Source organism: Epinephelus moara, chromosome 4 (assembly GCF_006386435.1).
Source record: "Epinephelus moara isolate mb chromosome 4, YSFRI_EMoa_1.0, whole genome shotgun sequence".
Lineage (NCBI taxonomy): Eukaryota > Metazoa > Chordata > Actinopteri > Perciformes > Serranidae > Epinephelus > Epinephelus moara.
In genome coordinates, this window is record NC_065509.1 from 36,951,023 (window position 1) to 36,976,661 (window position 25,639).

Below are 25,639 nucleotides of genomic sequence, written 5' to 3' on the forward strand. Positions count from 1 at the left end.
TAGTAAAACAAACGTGTACGTGTGGTTTCATAAATCTGATGAAATGAAGGAGTGCACATTTCTTTCTTTGTGTGTACACACAGTTCTGAATCTGCAGGGTGTTATGCAGCTGGCCCCATTAGCTCAGGAGCCACACTTGCGTACAATACTACACACAAATAAATAAATAAATAAATAGACATGCCATCTATCTGTGCACACACTCTTTTTACATACATGTAAAGTTAGAAACTAGAAAGATCACTGCCAGCATTGTACCTCTCCTTATCCTTTCTGTAACTGTCTGATTTAAATATCCCTTAATAACCTAAAATAACTGACATTTGACACTTCACAGAACTGTGTTTTTGATTGCAGCTCTTGGGAGGTAACAGCTAATTGTAGTGAGACACCTCACAGTCACCTACTGCTGACACAAATACATGAACTCAATCTCTCACTCTCAGATACAAAAACAAGCGTGCAATTAGTCACTTACAGACAAACAAAACCTCTGCCTCCTGTAACCCACACATCGCTCAGTGAGCAGCCTCCCCTCGGGAGTCATCACATGCAGGGCTATTTTTAGGGGATTCATTAATAGTGAGATCAACTTCACTCTGTCATAAAGCAAGACACAATGACTAGGAAGATGTCACTTGCTGAGTAAATGTCAAGCTGCTGGGATGTCCTCACGGGGAATTACATTCCAGTGCCAGAGCCAAGTTTTGGAGCAATTACAGACAGCAAAATGTAAACTGAAACTTTACTCACGTGGGCAGCAGCTGCTAAAGAGACAGGACTCAGCAGGGGAAAGGGAATCACAGACAAAAATACAACTTGATGACAAAAATGACAAATTATATTAAGGTCTGGGTAAAGCAAAGATAAATATGTGTTTGTCACACCACAGACATAAATGTTGTATTAACGACCCAGCCATATGTGAATGAAATAAATGTGTAAGATTAGATTGCAAAATGGTAAAAAATAATAATAATAGGCAGTATTCTTTGCTCTGAAACACAGGGAAGCTTTGCTGAAAACCAGTCTTGTATGGTCCAATATGGCAGCAACATTAACGTATTGCAGCTACAGGTCGAAGCAGTCAATGCAGGTCACGCAGGTTTAGGTAAGATTACTAGAAAATAACATGGATTCATAGATTCGGTTGACCTTCCACCCTCTCTTCCCCTTTCTCTGTCAGTCTTACACAAAGTGATGCTGCAACATGGAGGTTGCGGGATGCAGCTGGATGGGCAAATTCTTTTTTTTTTTCTGTGTCTCCCTGTGTATTAATTTTATGTCCTCTTTCTGGATTCAGGTTTGTGCAGCGCAGGCGGACCTCTTCATGAGTTTTACTTTTTCTACAGCAGTAGTTTGTTGATTTCGGGTCGCAGGACAGAGAATTGAGGAACAACTGTTTGATTATCACACTCAAGTCTTCCTTGCTATTAGTATGCGGTCGAATCAATCTGCGCTGATCTGATTAGATTGATGAATTGGAGGAGCAGCTGCTGCGAGTGAAAGCAAACTGTCTTTGGCTGGTTAGACCCAGCACTGGACGGAGGGCTGTGTGGTTTCCATAGGAACACAGCCGTTCCACTTTAAGTATGTTGTTACACTATGGACAACACTTAAAATTAGGGATGCACTGAATATTCGGTAACCAAATATATTCGGCCGAATATTGCAAAAAAACACACATTCGGTATTCGGTGGAATAAGTTAAAAGCAAGGCCGAATAATAGCGGCGTGTTTTGATAACGCAATCAAACATGCCGTGACGGGCCGAGTAAAATGTCGGCAGTGTGGCGATCCGCCTGTCACTGCACTCGCATTTAATGTCGGCAGTGTGGCGATCCGCCTGTCACTGCACTCGCATTTGCGACTAAAAATAGTTTTGAGCGAGCAAAATAGGCTTAAATCATTCAGCACGCTGTGCAAGCAGCCTACAGATTTCAACCAGCAGCAGAAACGAAAGGCGAATCCCACCGATTGTGGGTTGAACAGGGGTCACAGACACAGACAGTAATGCATTCCTGTCAAATACGGCGGCCATCGGCAGATAAGTCGGCTCCAATAATATCCTCTTCTTGGCGTCATGACTGCCCAGAAATACCTGAACAGCCGAGCCAGCCAAACACAGGTATGTGACGTGTCAGAGGAGAAATGAGCCGTTCACAGCCCACAAACCNACAGGGGTCACAGACACAGACAGTAATGCATTCCTGTCAAATACGGTGGCCATCGGCAGATAAGTCGGCTTCAATAATATCCTCTTCTTGGCGTCATGACTGCCCAGAGCCAGCCAAACACAGGTATGTGACGTGTCAGAGGAGAAATGAGCCGTTCACAGCCCACAAACCTCACCGCACTTTAGGGACTGTTCTTTACTTATGAAGGGACTGTTCTTTACTTGTCAGGGGAGGAGGGTGGCTGGTTGATTTTTATTTTATTTATTTATTTTATTTTGATCCCCCCTATGTTAATCACTTATTGATGCTGTTTTTGAAGTATGAATAAGTCAATAAGTAATTTATTCCATTGAAATATCATTGATGTATTATAGAAAAGTGATTTATCTTTTTATAAATGACAAAAGGCACATCTGCCTCATTTTCGCTGTGGTATCGTGATACTACTCAGAACCATGATATTTTCATTGGTATCGTACAGTGGGTCCCAATTTTGGTACCGTGACAACACTAATCTGGAGGGGGTTCATCTGCAAAAACTAATGAAAAACTAAACAACGATATTCGGTATTCGGTACTCGGTATTCAGCCAAGTGTTTAATATTATTCGGCTTCGGCTACAAATTTTCATTTCGGTGCATCCCTACTTAAAATATATGACTTAAAGAGCGGTTAAATTTTGCTTTCACTGTGCTTGGCACTCTGCTGCTCTGTCTGTGCCCAGAGCAGCTCCAAAAACATCTAAACGTGGCGGCAAATGCACTTATAATGGCAGTGTGCCACAAACAAATGAATGTGTGCGAAACACTGCTATGATGCATAAAGTTGGTGGTTTGAAGGTTGAGTCTGGGTGGTTGTTGTCTGGCCTGCCCAAAAAATCCTGAACATGAAATGGTGCAAAACACTTAGTTAACAGTACTATATGTAGTTCATGATCTTTTCACATTTTCTAACAATTAATGTGTTAAGAAACCAATCTGATTTTACTTTATCTGCATCTGTTGTGAATAATTTCAAAGACGTCAGTGGTCCACGACAACCAGAAGTATAGAAAAGTGAATTCATTACATATACAATCATTGCTTACAATTCCAGCTGCCTAATTAATAGATAATTTGAGTGTTTTTCTACCCAAGTCACAAGAAGATACTGATACCATACAGCACGTAGGTGTAAATGATTTGAAATAACTAACATCAATTCAAGTCTCCTTAAAAACACGATTGGTATTTGTAGTTCCTGAATAATTAATATTTTGGAGAAGACAGGTTGTTGAATCTATAGGATGAATTTCTTTTAATAAACTGAACTGATCTCCACTCACTTTCTGTCCCCGTCCACAGCTCAGTACGTCCACAGAGGCTCATGATCGCTGCCCAGCACGTAGACACCACACAATGGCAGCTTTACACAAACCACAGCCAAGCTAATTAACTGTAGAGCTTGTTGTCAGAATTCCTTGTGCATCCCATAATGTATCACATCTCCTGGAGAGACCTAACTCATACTAATCATTATAATTCTCCCTTTTTCTGGTTTATGGCTTTTTCTTTTTTTTTACTAATTACACTTTTCCCTCGTCCTGGGCTCTTTTATGGTCGGTGGGTTCTTGTAGCGCGCACGCTACAAATCAATACAGGAAAGAGTCTAACAGGAATTCTACATAGTGAAACTAATTGATGTTCACAGCTTGGTCAGGCTTTCTGTCTAATTTATTTGAGACATTTAAGTTACAATAGTGATGATATGGCAGATTGTTGCAGAGAGAAAGAAAAGATATGAGAGGGCAAAGCTGCAGGGCTGGGTGATGGTGATGTCGTTTACAGCTGAGAGGTGCTCTCTATCTCAGGGACGATTGGCCAGGGGGATTTATAATCCAGAAATAGCAGCATTTCTAATGCAGATAGAGCTGTCTGTCATTTCTTTGTGTCACTATGCTTTAACTTTGTGGTCAGCAGGGTGAGGAATAAATACAGAGCCACCAGAATATAAAGAAAATCACAAGGTTTACTTTCTTGGCCTGGTGGTCAGCTACTGCCTCTGGTAGCTCTGTTCCCTTCTCTTTAGGATTTCTTTCCTTCCTATATTACAAAGGTTCTTGTTAGGGCTGCCCCCGGCTAAGAATTTTCCTAGTCGACCAACAGTCATCATTCAGGAACATTTGTCGACTAGTTGCCCGCATGTTTACCATATTAATTTAATAATCAAATTATATATTTTGGGCGGGGAAACACAATGGTTTGAGGTCAAAGTGTGAGAAAGAATAGTATCAGTAACATTGTTAACACTGTGCTACATTAAAGAGAAATACAAAACCATACTAATGAACCTTCATTAATATAGGCCTATATTTTATCTACAAGTACACGTCACACGCTGAGCGAGCCGCCTGTTAATGACGCTGTGGGCTAATGGGCATGTAGCTACTTCCATGTTTCAGATGATACGTCGTGTTTGTAGTCGACCAATGAAGATGAGTTTACATATCACCTGGGGTTCGTCCTTCACCTTCTCAAAATGGCGCAGCTCCTGGTTAAGTTTCACGTTTGTTTTTTGTTTGTTTGTTTGTTTTCTGCAACTACACTACCAATTGAATCTTGCCAACTAATGACCTTTCTGATCGACTAACATTTGGTCAACCATTTGGGGGCAGCCCTGGTTGTTGTACATGTCCACAAAGACACAATCAACCATATGTCTCTCAGTTACAAGGAAGTGCTCCGCTGTGCAGTCATACAAACTTGTTCTTCCAAAACACAGAGTACACAGCAGAAAAAGTGATTTTTAATGTAATTACACTATTTCACTCTGCAGCAAAACTCCAGCATGGGGTCGAGTATCCATGGGTACCCAGCGGGTGACCCTCAAAAAAAGTGATTGGTGGGTGGTATTTTGTCTTAATTGTATTTCCGAGTACAGATTTGGGTTTAACAGAGAACATGCAGGTTGTGGTGTTGGATGAGATTTTTTATCAAAAATAAAATTTAAAAATAATAATAATTCAATGTTTTAATGTTTTAACCCTCTGACTGCATCAATCCTTTCCTGTCCTCACCAAATCTCTTCCAGATCAGCTGCCATCTGCGCTGGTTAAAATCAAAATGGCTGATCAAGTAGAGAATACAGTAGGACAAGATCAGACCACTTCCACGAGACATGGACTTAACTCATTGTAAATTATGTTGAAATAGAAAAATCATTTAGTTCATTGATCTCCGAAGAATACACATAATGTGTGAAACTAAATAACATGTATCTTCACACTAATAAAATAAGTATTGGTGCACTTGAAATCTTTCATGATAAAAACATGAATCTACTGCTGCAACACAAAGTTAGGTGACAGTAAAGCCACAGGTAACTTGTGCCAAAGATCCTCTTTTTAATCTGATTCTGTATCTACCGTGGATGTGGTGGTTTCAGGCCGTATGGCATCCACATAAACGTGTTTTCTACTTTGGGAGATTTACAGTAGGCTACACCATGTGAATCAATCAGGATAGAGACTTTTAACTTTTACTATGTTCTGTTGCCAGTTATAGCCGCCAGAAGTTCAGAGACAGAAATGGATTGAAAAAAACGGCAGGCCACATAAGGTCAACAGCAAAGGATGCAATCACACCTACAGTTAGTTTGATTTCAGTCAAACTGTAGTGGAATTTGAAAAACTGTACAGAAAACTTTACACATTACAAACCAGGAATTAAAAACAAAACTCAACCTCCATGTTAAAGGCTTTAGATTACATTGTTACTCCCTACAAATCACACTGCAGTTTATTTGGGAGAGGACAAAGACTCCTGTTGATTTTGACTGACACTGTTCTCATCTGCCCAAATGAACTGATCTATATCACCACGTATACATATGGTTGTGTACAGTGGTGTACGGTAGTTATGGTGGGCCCCAGTAAAAGCTGTGATGAGGGGACCTAGTGCCAGGTTTTTGTGCCTAAACTAGCTGCCATGTATCATCTCTTCTCATCACATGATCATAAAAAGACTTGACACTTGATGACATCAACATACATATTACTCAGCAATCATGATTTCATATCTGTATATGACAAATATACCAAAGCAAAAAAGAAAATTTAATTTAATTGATTAGTTTTTATAGTTTAAGTAGAATAAGCTCATAATTTTGTTACTGATTGCTACTGACTACACTACACACTACACACACCAAATAATGACGAGATGGGGCTTGCCTTTTCAATGAAATACAGCAAATGGCAACATTTTTACATCAACATAAGTTCTTCTTTGAACACAGGCATATTTCTGAGGTGGCAATCTGAATCACTTGCAAGGGCCAGCTCTCCACCCAACACACTGTGGGGCCCAGTGCAGCTGCACTGCCTGCACTGTCTATATTTACGCCCCTTGTTCATTTGAATGTCTGTGAAGATTCCCTATAAAGTAACTGTGCAAACTATACACTGATCTTGTGGGTGTAATTTTTATCCAAACCCAAGTTGGATTGCATTGATTCAATGATTCGGAGCATCAGTGCTGTAGACCCAGTGAGAAATGATTCACAGACTTTGAGCCAGATGTATAAACATCATCCATTTATGGCCAACTGTAGGAGTGGAAATGAAGCTACTGCATGTGTGCTCCGTTTCACAATGATTGTGATTTATAAAACAGAACTAGGTGAACCTGCAGCATTATAAATCTGACAGAGAATGTGTTTGCATATTTCTGTCTTTGTGTGTACAGAGAAAGTTTTAGTTGGGAGTCTGCAGAGAGTTTTATGCATCTGGTCCCTGGGTGGTGTTTGCTCCATTCTGAGTCCACTTAAAGGCACAAGATCACACCATTAAAACGAATCACTGTGATTCAGAGAGTCTCTAGGAAACAGACTTTGAGAACTGCAACCAAAAGTTTTAAAGTTCAAGCCCCTCTCCAAAGTCCTTATAGTTAGAGACCGAGAGCTTGATAATAAAATGCAAATCACAGCTGATTCAATTGAAAGCATCAGTTTGATTGGTCGAGGTTTAGTGGAGAGCAAAAACTTGTTATGAAGTTCCTGTTTACAGAGTGAATTACCTGCTCTTTGAATTTCTTCAACAGTCATTACTTGAGACGAGTTGTTTTGTTTTGGACAGCTGACATTTATTTTTGAATCGCACCGTTAATATTTGCTTGAAAGGTTAATGATTTTTGTAACCTTAATCTATCCAGGGATGGTTTACTGAGCAGAACGAATGTGTCACTTTCTGTTTTTGATCAGAAAAAAATCTGTCTGCCACTCTCCTTCACACATTACAGAGTGGCTGATGCTGTAGAATTCACTGATTTTTATTTTTATAAACACAGAGCACTCTTACAGTTGTTTGAGCTAATGGTCTCAAAAATCCTAAACATTTAGTGATTTTACAGCTGCCCTGAAGTCTGTATATTTTTTAATCTTTCTTTTTTGCAAAAAGAAAATAAAAGGGTCAACTAGCGTACTGTCTAACCATGCTTTCAGCTTTTAAATCTATTGTTATGCTGCTTCTTCTGCCTGGATGTTTTAAAGTTTAATCATTAAATTATATGTACTTCAGACGACATTTTGTCCCTTCTAGAGTATTTAAATAATACTATTATTTCCATGACCTTTTGTGGTTGCTTGCACAACCCTGAGCCCTACAGGCTGTTTGGCTCCGAGTTTAGTATTCATATCTTTCCTGGATTGTTTACAGTGGAATTAATGGTCTGTTGTCTCCCATCAAACTACTGCAGCCGGGTTTTAGACAGAACAGACAGCCACTTACACAGCATCCTTATGAGAGGGGTAGAAAAAAAACAACAACAGCAAAATAGCACTGTCTTTATTGGGGTTGTCATGCCCAGAGCAAAGGCCCCGGAGTCAAAACTATTCAGTGTCTGGTTAAATTCTTTATAGGACACAATGCTGCAGTGGGAAGCCAGTTCAGGCTGTGACCTGGCACGCTCTGAGAGGACAAATAAAACAGTGCATAAAAGGGATAAAACAAGGGCTAGTTGAGGGGAAAAAGCAGTTAAGTGGAATAAAAACAAGCTAACCAGAGGCTTAACTGGATAAAAGGGCGGCTAATTTAAATATAAAAGGGGCTAAAATTAAGCAAAATTGAGGACTGTACCAGGGAATAAAGACTGGACAATAAAAAGAGGCTAAATGGACTGTTAACATTGATTTAACAGTTCCTAAAATGGTGGCTGTTAGCTACTGTTGTGACCACTTTGTAGAATATGTGTGACTTCTGCTGGTAATGTCAGCTGAGAAATAAGAGCTTTATACTTATGAAATACAGTACAGTTTGTCTCACGAGGCATTGCTATGGCCCTACACTCCTCGTGCATGTAAAGATAATCCTGTGGTCTGTCCACTTATTTTCCCACGTACATACGAAACAAGCTGCTGCTGTATGTGTTAATCTGTTGTATCTGTTCTCGTCAGGTCACTGAGGTCAGGCTGGCACAAAAATGACTTAAAATACCACAAAAATTCCCATGATCACAGATGAGAAGCTAACGTTTTAAACAAGGTCTTGGTCAAAAATTTGCATACTGAATTTCCCCTCATACACTTAGACACATTAAATGCCATGTTTTATACCACTGTATACACCGTAGGGTTAAATTGACATTATAATAAAAGCACAGCACCATTTTCTTAGCAATAATGTTTGTTTTATAATTATTACAATGACTACACTAATCATTTTCTTATTGAGAGACAGGATAATAGAGGTCCAGTTCCAGCAGTGTGAAAGCAGGGAGGGGCTAAAGGGCGACTGTCCGAGCCTCGCAACTACAATCGCACTGAATGCAGGCCATTGTTGGAGTTTGTAAAAGCTATGGAGCCACCAGACCATGTAACACTCACTACCCAGCCCCCAGTAGTGGCCTAGATACTGGGGCACTGCACTAGTTTGATGCTCCTCTTCATCTGCTGTTGTGGGGTTTCCACCCTGAGGGAGAGTTTCATGTGTCATTTGGCTTTCGCTCAAACAGGAATTACAGCCCTTTTGCTAAAGTTGCTCGAGGTAAATCTTCCTCCTGCTGTGTTTGAATTGTCCCCTGTGGTCAATAAGAGGCACGCTATCAACAAGCAGCCATACAGCCATGCAGTCGTTGGCCACAGTTTGAGCTAGCGGGTCGGTTTAGGCGTTGCAGATAACAGAGAAATGTGATGATGCTGCACAACATTTTCACAAAGTGAACAGCTGAATTGATAAATGGCATTACTAAAGGCTAACGGCCCTTTAAGAGCAGATGCTACCTGAAAATTACCATCCAGGTACACTATGCAGGATTTTTGTTAGGGAAAACAAACAACATGTGGACTAATACAGGAGTAATCCTTCTCCATCATAACTTACGTGTGGGGGTGTATTTATCTGCAGAGACCCTGCCCTCTGCCTGTACTTTCTTATATTTTCCTATATTTGGGATGTTCCTGGGCACATTTTTTTTTCCCTGGGAAGGTGAAGGCATGACCCGCACTACTCTCCTTCTGAAGGAAGTGCCTTGCTTGGTTGGATTGGTTAGGATTAGGCATGAGGAGTGAGATTGGTGAGAGTTACGGTAAGAATGTCAGGGTAAGACAATCAGAGGTAGAGTAAGGCAAGGGCAGAGTAGAGCAGGTCATGCTTTCGCTATCCTGGGCAAGTAGCCCCACAGCATGCAGGGGACTTAATAAAAAGGTAGCGACCAGCTGCCAGATTGTAAGCAGACCACATCCAAGGATACGCTATAAAAATCATGAACAGTGCTGAGAGAAAAAAACAACAACAACAACAAAAAAAACATGAGTGAGGTGAAACTGTAAGTGGACAAAGCTGATCTCAAAACAGGAGTGAATCTGAGGCTGGCTTTCACTTTCGGTTTCAGTTATATTCTTCTAGTAGGCTGCCTAAAGTTTAATTTGTATTTTTTCATGTTAACAATTTAGATAATTAAAAAAATGTATACTTGTATGTGACGATACGATATTGCCACAGAAAAATATTGCAATACTGTGCTGTCACTATTTTTCCCCGACCCTTAGAAGACAAGAAGATAACGCTATCTCTGAGTCTGACTGGGCAAAGCCTGCCTTCCTCCAGGCATCTGCCCCTATTTTATTCAGACTCACACAGCTGCCTATACCGAACAGCAGCATGAAAGCGAGGTGCGCTCATTGTGCAGCTACATCTGGTGACCAGACTGTCCCCGTCAGCTAACTGCACACTGACTGACCAAAAATACACCTCCCACAAGACTGCTCAGCCTGAACAAATCTCAGTCAACTAAGGGATCTCCGACTGGTAATTCGAATCTTTGACTTTAGGGGGCAGTCCTACATTCTCTTACTTTCTATTTATAACTCTGGGCGTGTACCCCCAAAGCAAAAGGAACTTCAGTAAAAAGGTAGTGACCAGGTGCCAGAGTGTAAGCAGCACGCATCCAAGAGGAAGCTACGAAAATCGCAAACACAGCACCAAAAAAAAAGCTAAAATTAGCAAGGCAAAAACAGAGAACAATCCCTGCATAGTATAACTTTAAAGGGATAGTGCACCCAAAAAAATTAAGATTCAGCCATTATCTACTCACCCATATGCCAAGGGAGACTCAGGTGAAGTTTTAGAGTCCTCACATCCCTTGCAGAGATCCCAGGGGAGAGGGGGTAGCAACACAACTCCACCTGATGCAGGTTCTGATCTAAGTGTCCTGAAGCCCCGACATAAAAAGTTGTTTCGAAAAACGTCATTTGAACTCTGTTTTTAGCCTCATTGTAGCCTGTAGCTCTAACTGCCTCTCTGTAAACCACGCTCACGTGTGCACGCTTGTGCGCGAGACCAGCGAAAGCATGTGAACACACATGAACGCGGTGCCCACATCTCACTGTCTCACGCAAGCGCACACATGTGAACACAGTGTACAGAGAGGCAGTTAGAGCTACAGGCTACAGTGAGGCTAAAAACAGAGTTCAAATGACGTTTTTCCAAACAACTTTTTATGTTGGGGCTTCAGGACACTTGGATCACTTCGTACGAGCAGTATGGAGATATTTTGTGGTTTCAATTATGTGTTTTTGGATGTTTGAATCTGGGGCGCTGTAAGCCTCCATTAGGTGGAGTTGTGTTGCTACCCCCTCTCCCCTTGGATCTCCGCAAGGGATGTGAGGACTGTAAAACTTCACCTGAGCCTCCCTCGGCATATGGGTGAGTAGATAATGGCTGAGTTTTCATTTTTGGGTGCACTATCCCTTTAAGTATATGAAAAGTATTTATGTATTTAAGTTTCAGTAGTTTGCCACAGTCATATCTTTTTCTTTTGTGCCAAAAAAGTGACATTTTGGAAGGAAACTCTTCAATCTGTCAGCATGTGTAAGTTAGTGAAAAGCTCTCCTTTATTCATTTCACTTCACAACCTCCCAACTTCAATCTTCTCCTTGCTGCTGTCTTGCAGAATTCATGTGTTTCCCTCTTGTATAAGTGAGTTTTATGGCATTGCTTATGAAACGCTATTCCGCTGAATGGACTGGAATATTTCCCTATCATATGTGATATAAAAGACATCATTAAATTTAAGGTGAAATGAAGGTGACACCACTGGGGGGTAGTGTGTCTTTATTGGTGGAGGCTGACATGTTGCCTTTTTTCAGACGCTGTAAGCATCAGTGAGAAAATGGTTTTTCTCTCATAAATTCCTTCAGCAGCAGCAGCAGCACTCATGTATTTTCTATTATTCAGCTCCGGCATGCCTTGCTTGTCAGCCCGAGTTTGTTGTTTGTTTGATCATTTTGTATTCCAACACAAATATGTTTTTTCTTCTGTCTTCTTGCTGTTTTATCTCCTCATTTAATTTCACCACATCTCAAATAACAAATCTAAACTACAACCAAACAAGACCACCAAACTCAAACTGAACCAAACTTGATTCTGCTGAAGTAATGCGGACAGTCATGTTACTACGCAGCTTGTTGGAAAGCGCTTGGCGTTTTTTTTTCTCAAAGAGTCTTTGTTTGGCTGCAGATTCCAGTGACCTTGCTGGACAAAGAAAAGAGAGGGAGTTGGATACAGAGAGAGAGACAGAGAAGGGAAACTGAGGGCAAAAGAGGAGACAGAAGACAAGAAAAAAGAAGGTGTTGTAGGAAAATGAGAATGAAGCTTGAGAGATCGAATGTGAGAGAGGGAAACAATAACAAGTCCGAGCAAGAGATACTGAGAAATAGAGGTGTAGTGAAAGAGACGTAGATGAAAACAGACCAGCCAGAGGAGAAAGACAAATGAGAGAGGGCTGGAGAAACAGGAGGGAGGAAAGTGAGGGCTTTATAAAGACACAGACAACCAGAGGCAGACAGAGAGAGAGAAGGAAGGTGTATGATTGTGAATTTGTGCTGGTAAAAGAGAGAAAGGGGCAGCATGTGTATGAAACTGTGTACTCCTGTGTGTGTCCAGAGGGCAGAGAAGTGTTTGACAAAAGGCTTTTGTTGTGGAAGTGGCCATTTTGAATCTTCCCCTGGTTCCGGATGGCTCCACTTCACTGTGTCCCAGCCTAGTTGTTTGGCCTAGTTTCTCATTAAGTCTCCACTTATACGATGACAGCGTTTACTCTGTGTCGGCCTACTCACTATTTATGGCAAACATCATTACAATTCCTCCAGACGTGGTGCAGCTCCGTGCCACACAGATGAAAAGAGTTTCTCTCTTTAGTGCAGCACATTATCCTATAGTAGTCGTTCTTAAAGGGTTACACTAGTACTTATTAACTACAAATCGCAAACACTTTTGAGATGTGCCAACCATTTTTCAACCGGGACTGTTTTAAAGGCTCTTCTACTTTGTCCACTTTGACTCAGCTGCCAGACAGCTTCCACTTAAATGAAAGGAGGAAATTATTTCACCGCGCCTGTCTTATAAATTGTGCTTTTTGTCAAAGTAACTCATCAGCGTAATGCTCTTTTAAATCCATCTCTCAAATCTTAGCTGTCAGAGTGTCTTTGAACATCAAACATAATATTAATTTGTAAAAAGTGTCCAAAGGGGCAAAAGCTTTATCAAGCGTTGATAAAGCGACACTTTCAAAAACTAGTGGTCGCTAATTGTTTACTGAGATGGATTAGCTGTGATTGATTCGCTATCTTAGCTGCTACCCACTGACATTTATGCCACGCTGTCATTAACAGAAATGTGTCGGGAGGATTTTCAGTTTAGCATGCAACACAATCACTGGAGTTATTTATCAAGCACAAATGCAAAACATTTAATTGCTCCAGCTGTTGTATACTGTCATAAATTAAATATCTCGGGCTGCTCAACAACACTGCTTGAATAAAAGATACAATTCAAAGATGCCACATTCTCTTCTTGAGATTTTTCACTGTTTTATCAGTGGAATTATTCATCAAGACAATAATCTACAGAATCATCTTTAGCCCCTCGACTCAATTCTCCTGAGCATTTACACTGCTACACATTTAATAAGGCAAGAAATATCGACCCTTATCTGGCTTCACCTCATCAGTGTACTTAATGAAAAGAGAAAGTGTGTAATATTTTGCACATTCAGTGTATGAACACACTGAACAATCCCTAATGTGACAAACTGTCTGCAGCATAATGCAGGTTAGATTAGATTGGATTAATGGGATTATACCCACAGAGGGAGACGTCTACAGCAGCAGCTGCTGATCACAGGGCTAGAGAGATGAACCACACACACACACACACACACACACCATCTTTTTCATAAATTAGACGGATAGTGCAGACTTTCTGAAGTGGGGTTATATGAGGTTTTTATCCAAAGTCAGTGTTAGAGCTGCAATGAATAATCGATTAATTGATTAGTTTTCAATTATCAAATTAGTCGCCAACTAATTTGATTATCAATTAATCAGTTTGGGTCTTTTTTTAAAGAAAGAAAAGGTCAAAATTCTCTTATTCCAGCTTCTTAAATGTCAATATTTCCTGGTTTCTTTAATCCTGTATGCCAGTAAACTGAATATCTTTGGGTTGAGGACAACATAATGAACATTTTCACAATTTTCTGACATTTTATAGACCAAACAACTAATTTATTCATCAAGAAAAAAGTCGCCAATGAAGAGAGTCGTACGAATTTGGACATTGAAGGCTGACTGTCGTCTTTCTTTCAATGGCAAGCCTTCGTCATGTGCCTCTTTAGTGTCGAAGTACCCGTCTTTTTGCAGTCATATACCAGCATCGGTCTGCACTTGGTACACTCGACGAAGCCGACACACACGTTGTCACCATCGCCAACTCACATGTGCGCGGCCAGTGCCGCTGACAAGGGGTGATACGTAGTTGGTTCCATAGCCTAGGTCTATTATGAGGTCTATTAAATATTTAGGCTCTTTTTTAAGGTGGGACTTTTTTTGAGGTGGCTAAGATTAGAGCTTAGATTCTCTGCCCGAGCCCGACCCGTAATTTCCCACCACTATCCTCGGGCTCGGACGGGTCGGGTTTGGGCTCAGGCAGAGAATCTAAGCCCTAATCTTAGCCACTTCACCTTGCCCTGAGACAGTCTGTTCTGACGGAGAAGCTTAATTTCTCCATCTCTGTTCTCGTTAGAGCCACTAGAACCCATCGACAAAAATAGGTATTTTAGCTTGCTCAACACAGGAGCTGCTGATCTACCACTGTCACTGTCAGACTCCAGGCTGCTTCCCCAAATTGGGTGTGTGCCTGATTATGGTTGTCTTGCTTTGGTCTGAATCAGGGACTAATTTTGTCACAAAGTTGTATAATTGCCTAGAGTTGGTTCGTGTTCTCACGGCAGCATTTACAAGAGGACCAGATCAAATGCCTTGTGTGAGAAAGCTGCTCTGGATTGGTCAGAATTTCCATGTGGGAAGAATCCAGGAAGTAAAGCAAACGTTGAAGAAGAGTACACTTGCAAGATAAATGTGACACTTTCTAATGTCACAATGGAGGGACAACTACGCAGGTTGATTTTAGCGCTGCTCATCGTGGACTATATTGCTGTCATTGTTCATTTTAGTCAAACCATACAGTTTGAAAACGAGGCGCGGCTCCAACTAGAAAACAATGTTTTGATGCATTGGATGTGCTGAATGTGCATATTAAGGCAGTACAGGAGGAGGTGCACATAAATAATCCTCCAGGACTGTAACATGCTCATGTTTAACCTAAACAATGTGTCATGTGACTGCAGTTGGTTCAGATTCAGGTCGAAACATGTTCTCACCACAAACGAACCGCACCTGAGTGTGATTGCTGTGTTCACACCTGCCCAAATGAACCGCACTTAGGGGGCAAATTAGCTTGAGTTTGATTGAAGCAAACCAAACAGGGCAGGTGTGGAAGCACCCTTAGGACCTCATACAACTCCACTTAAAAAAAATCTGACCTATCCCTTTAACAATCAGAGTATGAATGGGGCACAACCTCAGTTTGCATGAACTGTAGGCTCATACTGTACATACACACAAGCGGTTGTGCATACCAGCACATATAAACAGGCCCACATGCAGAGACCTAAGCCTCATTATACAGTGAGTCACAACACCCTGATTCATCTCCATTGATCTAAACCTTCCCTGTAGCCTCTGACTCAGTCCTTTTGTTATTCCTTTCTGCGAGTCATCTTACATCATTCATAAAGCTGCTTATTCCACCGAAGCGTTTCTATAAATGAGATTCACTATGTTATACAACTGAACTGTCAGCGGTTTGATGCTTCGTACAGAAGTCTCTTTGACCATCTGCTCTGAAGTTAATCACCCTATGAACCCCAGACACACTCACTTGCACACATCCATGCGGCAGTAAAAACAAACTTAGATGCATAGCGCTAGCTGTGAGATGCTGAGCTGAAAATTCAGCTGGGATGAGTGTGAGTCATGGAAACGGCTTAATATTATGGGCTGTCTTTCCCTTGATGTTGCTCAAGCTAATTAAGCCTCGTACCGAGCTACGCAGGTCTGTTTGAAGTGTGCTGGAGACTCACTTTAATGGTCTGCTTTATGCAATTCTGTGTTTTCGCATTTAATTTGAACATGTTTACAACCCAGGGACCTCAGGTTATACAGATAGGGCCTCAGAGCCTAACCGAGATACACCTACATTTCCTGCTAGGAGTTGATATCTGAATTACTTGGGGGGGGGAAAATCCTCCTAAAATTCAACTATTATCTTGAAAAAGCAAGCAACAACCAACCACATGGTAAAAAATGTTAATAATATGCTTTTATGCTTCCAGTCATTTTGTATGAATGCTGAATGTGTGTGATTTCTTTCAGTTGATGATATGATTTTAGAAAAACACAATTATATGAGTGACAGACCCATTGGCTTTAATTATGCTGTATTCCACCATATTAGAAATATGCTTATGCTCAGCTGTTTTATGTCAAGCTGGATGTCAAGGACTTTAAGCTCACTCTACAGGTGCACTCAGACAAAGTTGAGAAAGAAAATGTCAAAGTCAATGCGGTGGTGCACACTGACCTCTACTGTTGATGACGTGTTACCACCCTGTTGTGTCCCAACACACCCCTGGGCTACTGTGGTGACTGATGTGGGAGCAGCAGGGTCACTCAGTGGCACACAGAGACACAAAGGTCACACTGTTTTGTGTTTGTCATTTGTTTAGGATCGGAGTGCTGTGTGCATACGCTGCCAACCAGAACCTGAGCTCACAGGTGAAGAACATACGGAGACTGGTCAACAGCAACATGAGGGACCTGCACACCTTCGCTAATGACACGCCGATGGTGAGAGAGTGGTTCTATAGCATGTGAAGATTAAGCATTATCACTGTGCTTTGTGTCCTGAAGCTCCAACAAGATATTAAACTATGTTATAAAAGCAGACACTGAGAAATTTGCTGTCAATATAAACACGACAAATTTAATTATACAACAAAACCATCAACTGGACAGCAAGTAGTTTGTTGATTATACGACAGCATAGCTACTACTAAAGGAAATTTTAGCTTGTGAATAATTTGGGTGATGTTGTGTACACATGGAATTGGGCAGACACCTGACAGCAGACGGACAAAACCTTCTATGTGGCACACGAAAAACAAACAGTCTGACAAAATGATGAAAGGTGTGATAACATGCTTTGATGGTAATGCTGTATTGGTAACGAATAAAATAAAATAAAATAAAATAATTTCATTTGTATTATTTTAGGTATTTTTTTCTAGTAATTGTCAAGACCACCCATGTTTTTTTGCCTTGTGTGAAGGAGCTATGTAACATCTGGTTGTAAATTCCATTGCGGAGGATGACAAAAACTTAAAATATATTTAAACTTGAACAGCATTGCTGTCTACAGTTAGCGTTGCTGGTATTCTCTGCCTGCCTCATCTAATTTTACCATCCTGCTCTCATCCACTAAAATGATATCCAGTTTGCTGTCTGCCTGATTCCATGTGAGCGCAGCATAAAATAGGGTTCGGTCATGGTTAAATAAAAGGCTGAAATTTAAAATTTACTCTGATGAGGAATATTTTCAATATCTCAGGGTGTTAGAGTCGTATCAGACGGCTAACATTTATAGTCATGCCTCATTTATGTAATGTTTTCAAGGTGGGAAAAGAGAAATCTCTCACTTTTTGTGTATGTGGCAGCTTCTTTAAAACATAATTCTCATTTGAGGAGCTTGGGCTTTTAATACTCACTTTGATTGTAGGTGTTAAAATGGCAGCGTTCAGAGAAGAAACAGTTTTGACAAATAACATGAATCTGACCCTGTGCTGTTGTCTTTTACTTTAGAGTGCTTGTTTGTATCTAAGACGAGATTAACACTCATTTTCATCTGCTTCCATCTGTAAGACTCTGCTCTGTTGTGTTTCCTGTTTGCAGCAAATTGATTACCTAATATCCCAATACGCCACCGCCAAGAACAAAGTCATCTATGACCTAGATAGTAAGTAAACCTCCTCTGCGCCTATGATTGTAAAGTAAGTGGACAGAAACGATACACTGAGTTCTTGCTCTTGGTCGTATATCAGGCTTATTATCTGAATTCACTGCGTCTACTTTCCTTGACTTGTTTTCACAACAGATTTTGTGACATAACTAGGTCTAGATAGCTACAGTGATGACTGTTATGGAGGATCCCTGGAGTATTCATCCTACTTTTATGATAGCACTGCAGGCAGCTCTTTCCTGAAAGTTAATACCTGCAAAGGCAGCAAACATAATAAAGACAGGGACTATCTGACTGTTTTCTTCTGTGTATCTGATGCTGCGTTCTCTGCAGATATAGGTCCATTATTGGGTGGACGGATACACGATCAGTTGGATAAGGAAGTCCATCCTGCCTTGGACAGAGCGCTCAATATGGCTGGAGGTACGTGCAGCCGCGTATTTTTCATTTCCTTCATGATATGATCAGGTTATTATAAGCTGCAAGCTAATGAAAGCATGTTACAGCTGCAATACAAAATATTGTGCAAGTCATAAGAGTGCCCTGCCTTATCTGCAAGTATTGTCAGTTATTTAAAGGTATACCATGCAGGATTTCTCTAAAAAAACAATGTTTAGACTGGGGATGAAAACGGTTACTGGTGCCACAATAAACAACAGTGCATTTCCTGACGGTTAGCATTACCTTTTCAATTTTTAATTATCAAAACCATGGGTAAAAAGAACTCCCTCTGCTCAAGGATCAGGTGCTGTTCGGCTGCAGGAACATCTCAGATAAAATCATAAACATAAACCACCACACACTGAACTGAATTACTGTGATTCTAAGAGCACTCTTAATAAAATCACAGTAATTCAGTTCAGTGTGTGGTGGTTTATGTTTATGATTTTATCATCTAAAACATATTTGTCCACCATCAACCGAAGTTAGCAATGTTCTCTCAGACGCAGCATGCAACATGGGTTTGTTGTGCTGTTCCAGTGTTTAGAGAGTGGGCCTTGGTCCTCATCTGGAGTGACAAAGCAGCAAAAAGCACGCACATCCACGAACAAAATTGTGCAGGTGCTGAGCTCAAAAATGTGGAAAACTGAAAAGGTAAAGAAAAGCTCGCACACTGCAGGGTTCCTATTCAATGTAATCAAACATTTCAAAGCTAGGCTGTCTTTACAGTTAATCAATGCGCATTTTATATGGTTTTCGTATGTTTATATAACGTATTAGCTATGTTATTACTCTAATGTTTATGCTAACAAAAACTGCTGCTAATTTTATTTGTGATTTTCAATATAAAACTTGGTGAAATGATTTCAGTATGTTTATCTGTGCTTTTTCAGCACATTTTAACAATACTGTAATACTGATAACCGTAAATAATTTTGGTCACTTCAATTTCATACAGTTTCATCTCTACGGACTAAATATTAACCGCCTTTGCCAATCCCTCACACCTCATAGTACCGCCATTCTTGTTCACATTCTAGTTACATCCCATATTGATTACTGTAACTCGCTTCTTTTTGGTCTCCCGCTCAAGTACATCCACACAAACGCCCTCCATCAATCACATCATTGCTGCCCTTCTGCAGCTTCACTGCCTCCCTGTTAAATACCTCATTGACTTTAAAATCTTACTCCTCACCTTTAAAGCCATCCACAGACAAGCTCCTCTGTACCTCTCCCAACTCTTACACATCCACACCCCCATACACACTCTCATTTCTCTCTTCCATCCACTTCACTGTCCCACCAGCTCACCTGACCACAATAGGGTCCAAAGCCTTCAGCTGCTCTGCTCCCCACCTCTGGAACCCTACTGTTATTTTCTCTATCTTTGCCTATAAGGTGACCTTAACTGCCGTGAAAGGTGCCTATAAATAAAATGTACTATATTCTGCAGAGACTCTGCCTGTATTTTCTTAATTTCTTTTTATTTTGTTGGTTTCACGACATTACTAGTCAGCATGTGCAGGTGAGGTCAGGACTTCATAAAAAGAAAGCGACCTGGTGCCAGACTTTGAGCAGCATATATCCAAGAGGAAGCTAATATCATGGACGTAGCGTCGAAAAAAAACAAAAAAAAAAACCCTGCAAATATAGTGAGGCAAAACAACAAACAAGTGAATCTGGGCTTTTACTTTCTATGCCTACTGTTTACAAACAGTGACCTACAATACCTGCATAGTATACCTTTAAAGATTAGAAAATTGCTCCTAAAACCAAGTGACATTATAGCCCCATTATCAGATTTCTCTTCACTAAATATAAGCTGTATTATGTTTTCAAAGGTTGATATATTCTGCCGTGAATATAATACACTGTAATGGTTTTTGGAATCTAATTTCAGTTTTTGTTTCTCAAAGGTCAGTGAGTTAATAAAAGCTGTTTGTTTTGTTTATCTTTATATTTTATGCTTTTTTATAAAGTGAAAATCGAGAGAGCCATCAAAGGTAACAGTAACTCAGTAACTGAACAAAGACCCACAGTCCCTTGACCCCTGACCTTGTGAACTTTGACACCAATGTTGCTCCTGTGATTTGTTCCCTTGTGATCTTCCTTGAGCACTTGGACCTCTTTAAGGATTTTAAATGAACAACAACCAATTAATATATTAAAACTGCACTACGTAACATCTGAGTCTGGTGACCACAAGCAGCAGATCATTATGTGTGATTAACTTATGTAAAGATACAAGTTATAGTAAGTGCCACTTCTTAAACTTTAAATCTGACTTGAAGAGACTCATGAGGAAGGAAGTGGTGAAAAATATTTTCAGGACAGGTTCTGCTGTCTGCCAGCTTGGTTTGGATCCGGTGTTTACTTGCCATCCTTAAGCAGACATGTTTGTATTTTTCTTAAGGTCAAATTCACCACCTGGAGAATGCACAGATGGTTTTCTGCTGCTGCTGTCACCAGATACATTGTTTTTATTGGCAAACAGGATGAATCTGTGAGGGTTTTGTTTTTAATTTACACATATAAACAGATGTGATTACTCTCCATAAAAAACATTCGCCTAGTGCAGTTTTAAGTTAATGACATCACCAGATGTTGCAAAAAAAAAAACCTAAAGTAACATCAACCTGCATTTGGATATTTCCCTTTTTACTCCAATTGTGTTCCCCCACTGTGAAGTGAGCGTAAAAATGTGTTTGTGTGACCACTCCTGTTACTTTATTTTAACTGCTTCACCTAAAATTACACTCTCATGAAAATGAATCAACCACATCAATATTAAACTCAGAGTTACTCCACTACATGGACTACACAGGCTTGTAGCACAACAGAAACAAAGATGACACAGCAGTCAGCAAGCATGCCCAAACTTCAGGTGGTAAAATGCTTGAGCACAGATGACTGTGAATACAGTTTGTGTTCTTAATGTTTGTGTATTGTTGTGTTCCTACTGGGGTTGAGCCGAGTAGTCAAAGGATTTTAGGGCCTGGAACAAAATTTTCAACAAGGCTTACATAGAAGTGAATACGGCATTAATGCATTTAGCACATAGCATCCATCTATGTTCTCACTTCCTCCAGTGCTGCTAAGCATTTAGCTATGTTATATCCTCCTCTACACTCTTGCATCTTTTATACCAACGTTCAGAGATGCCAGTGTTTTTGCATTCTTTATCCTGTTTAATTTTAAAAGTCTGCCGCAGGCTAATCTGTGACTGTTAACCAACACTGGCTGCTGCCTTGTGACGCCTTCAATTGCTCGGCAAAGACTTAGTTACAATAATTTTTAACAGAAAAAGCTACAATTTCACATTATTCATAGCATTTCTGTTGTTTGCTGAAAGCTGTTTGGAAGTTAAAGTCCATCTGTAGATGCTGGAGATTCACACCATAGATCTGAAACTGTGTACTGAATACTCGGCTCAGGCCTGGTCCTTACAATGAGTGTGTACTTTGTGTCCCGTATGATTCTGTGCTTTTGTGTAACATAAGCCAATATTCTACGGACCGTCCTGTTGCTGTGTATGTTGATACTTAAAACCGATTTGTCAGACACTAATGCATTATGGTATTACTATATCAGATCAGTCTGACTGGTGAAACAATAAGTTATTTGAAATTTTTATATGCCCCAGAAACAGTGACAAAAAAGTTATTTTACTGCTCTGAATATAAGAGTACATTTATACACGTCCTGTTGTAACAGCTCCACTGAATTTCCCAGGACAGAACTAAAAGATTTAATAAAATATTCATAATTCTTTAGGAGTCATTTTGCAGCAGAGCTATGCAGTCTGGGGCTCATGGGAAAAAAAGCCTTTCCTGACAACTCATTCAATTTTAAATTTTACCTCGAAATATAGGTTAGCTAATGAGAAAAGTTTTCAGTGCAGTTGAGTAGGTGAGACACTGCAGCTGTATCAACAACCGCTTGACTGTTTTTAATGTTGGAGGAACGATTTAAGTTTGCAACAGAAACAATGGAAACGTCTCACTCCATTGTTCTATTTTTGTCGTCTCTGTTTCGATGGGCCTTCACATCCTGGTTTTCCCCTCATACGAGCAACCAAATCCAGTTTCAATCTCATCTGTGTTCTCTTTCTTTCAGCCATGCGAGAAACCAAAGAGGCCCTGGAGAACGTCAGTGTGGGTTTGGAGGTTCTCCAGGAGGGAACAGGGAAGCTCAACTTCAACCTGAGTCTGGTCCGCACCAGTATCAACCGCACCCTCAACGACCCGGGCTGTCATGACGAGGAGTCAGACGCCACCACTGCACAGCTGTGCCGCAACATCCGCCAGTCACTGTCCCAGCTGCAGATCGGAGCCAACTTCACACGGGTACAAAACGAAATGCAACTGGGACTTTTGCATATGTCCCACTTTTTTTGCCACATGCCTGCTGAATTATTGCAATTAAGCTCCTTCACAGATAAAATGTCCTCCACCATTTATCTAATAACTTCATGATAAATATTGAATTTAGGAACTATTGTCTCAATCAGTGTTGTAATACTCAAGATCAAGATTCAAGAACAATTTTTCAAAGTCTTGGCCTCGTCTCAGACTCGGCCTTGTGTTGGTCTCAGACACAAGAGGACGAGGGATTTTATTTCAAGATCGGTCAAAACCACACTGCAGAGATATCACTTTATTACCTGTGCAATACATACTTTGAATAAAGATGGCTGAGTTGATTCCAGCTCCTTAGTGTTTGTTTGTCCATAGAAAACAAAAGAAAATTGCCAAACATAAAATTCACCTTTTGATTATTTTATCAAGACATTCCTCATGGTGCACTTATACATATACATTAAAATAAATGATAAATAAAAAAGGGAAATGAAGAGGAATCTCGTTTTCTGTGGGTGTTTATGTGGGAATATGGACCTTTCAGATAAATTTGATAAGTGCCTGTGGTTTACACGCTCCACATTTTACTGTAAGTGTGTCAAGCAGTGTGGGACTCGCATTAGTCTGGTCTTAACTCTGTCTCTTCCCCACAAAGTCTTGGCCTTGTCTCAGTCTGGATACACTGGTCTTGGTTTTGATGGTCTTGATTACAACGCTGGTCTCAGCACACTGATTTGATATTAACTGCATGTTAGGAAAGCAACAGGGATCACTGAATGTTGATCAAGGATTGTTCAATTTTAACTTATCACTGTGTATTTTTATCAGTTTTCATTTTCTGTCTCTATTCAGTTACCCAAAGTGAACGCTCAGCTGCAAAAGGTGAACGATGTACTGAAAACGGACCTCAGTGCCATCGTCCAGAGGGTGAGCCTGCACCATAAATCTATGGATATACTAACAGTGTTGGCAAGGCCAGTCTGTAGTGTCAATTAAATAAAAAAATAAACAAATACTTATATCACCACCAAACAACAAAATGGACCAAGAAACTCTATGTTCCAACACCTTGTCCTTTTCCTCTCACAGGGCTACGCCTCTTTAAACAACACGCCACATATGGTGGTTGAACAGACCAGAAGTGTTGTGGAGAGTAAGTGACATTTTTCACTTGAAAGCAAACATTAATAATTGGGATTTTTTACTTTTATTTCCCTCTCCATGTGTCTCTTTTCTTCTTCTGCCTTCTGAGTTTGAGCAAAATCAATTTAAGTTTGAGTCTACACTTATTTTAGTGTAAAACAATATATCCAATTTACAACCGTCTATTTAACATGAGCATGTTTCTGAGTATTGAATTTGAAGCTTTAATCAGTGCGGCCGACAGCTTTATTTACTTATCCAGTACCATATATTGGAACCAATGGATTAAATTGACTGATCTGTCTCTCAGATGTGCAGAGTTTGGTGGACGGCATTGGCAACAACATCAGCAGCTTTTCCAAGGTGTTCCCTGTGCAGAGCTGCCTGGCCAACTTCACCATCTTCATCAGCCACGCTCATGCTAAGATTGAGGACTACTACCCTGAGATTGACAAACTGGACTTCTACAGGTAAAAGTACCTGTAAATACTGTAAATACTGTGGTGTGGGCACTGTCCTGATGCTTGATATTATGTAGCTTGACCAGACTCTTTTCACAAAGCTGTATAAGCCTGCACTAATATTTTACATTTATGAAATATTAATATCACTTCTACATTAATGCAGTTTAAATCAGTGCAGTGGGGGAAAACCAACGATGATATATCAGTTCTTTTAAAAGCTTTTCTTTTACCCCATTTAACTTATGGGCTGTGTAAGGTGGAGCTTCATTGTTATGCTCAAGGACACTGCAGCAGGACTGACGCTGATATACACTTAAGCTGTGGAGAATGATGTCTTCCTATCTGCTGTTATTTTAAGGCCACCCTCAGTGAGAGCTCTGACTCTTCTGCTTCCTGCTGCTTACAGGTGGATTGGCTGCATTGCTCTTTGCTGCATGGTGGTTCTGGTCCTGGCCTTCAACTACCTGGGCCTGCTGTGTGGCACCCTGGGCTACGACAAGCACGCCTCACCTACGACACGAGGCTGCATCTCCAACACGGGAGGAACGATGCTCATGGCGTGAGTCAACTGCTCTCACAACAGGCTCTGTCAGTTTCGAGATTTAAAACTAAAGATGTCAAAAAGTCAGTTTGATGTTGGCACGGTGCACTGCACTGCACTACACTACAAGTATTTTGGGTACTACTTGTTCAGGTGCTGGTAGTCCTCCTAAAATAACGACTACTACTTCTACTATAACGGCCACAAATACTACGATGTCAGTGGACTGTTTGCTATTCATGCTACAGCGCTTCTAAAAGGTAAAGAAGACCAGAGCACAAAGTCAGAGTCATCTCAAGGATATGAAGAGCATGAAAGAGCAAAGATGACCTGGAGATGCTGTTGTTAAAGAAAGCTTATGCAAACGAAGCATATGTAATACAATATCTGAACAAGCTGATACAGATTATGTAACATGCAGAACCTGTTTCAATAAGTAGAATAGTTGTCTGCAATATTTTCCACAAGATAAAAAAGTTCCATATTCAGGATTTTAGGGGCCTCACAAAAAAGGCAACCATTTTTTACTAATGTATTTTAAATATCCTATTTTTTTGTTTTGCGTTATATCTAATTGGGATACTGATACAAATCTGAGGTAATCTGATACTGTAATTACAACGGCT

The 25,639-nt window shown here is 40.4% G+C and overlaps 1 protein-coding gene across 3 annotated transcripts in view; it reads left to right on the top strand.

Annotated features, from left to right (window-relative positions):
• The window catches only part of prom1a (prominin 1a), a 112,433-nt gene that overhangs the window by 61,667 nt on the left and 25,127 nt on the right, over positions 1–25,639 (top strand). For all 3 annotated transcript variants that reach the window (XM_050042854.1, XM_050042855.1, XM_050042856.1), the window contains 8 exons: positions 16,775–16,895; positions 17,997–18,060; positions 18,397–18,486; positions 22,624–22,853; positions 23,718–23,792; positions 23,955–24,018; positions 24,319–24,478; positions 24,879–25,031. In XM_050042854.1, coding sequence (XP_049898811.1) covers positions 16,775–16,895; positions 17,997–18,060; positions 18,397–18,486; positions 22,624–22,853; positions 23,718–23,792; positions 23,955–24,018; positions 24,319–24,478; positions 24,879–25,031 — 957 coding nt within the window. The remainder of the gene's footprint in view (positions 1–16,774; positions 16,896–17,996; positions 18,061–18,396; positions 18,487–22,623; positions 22,854–23,717; positions 23,793–23,954; positions 24,019–24,318; positions 24,479–24,878; positions 25,032–25,639) is intronic.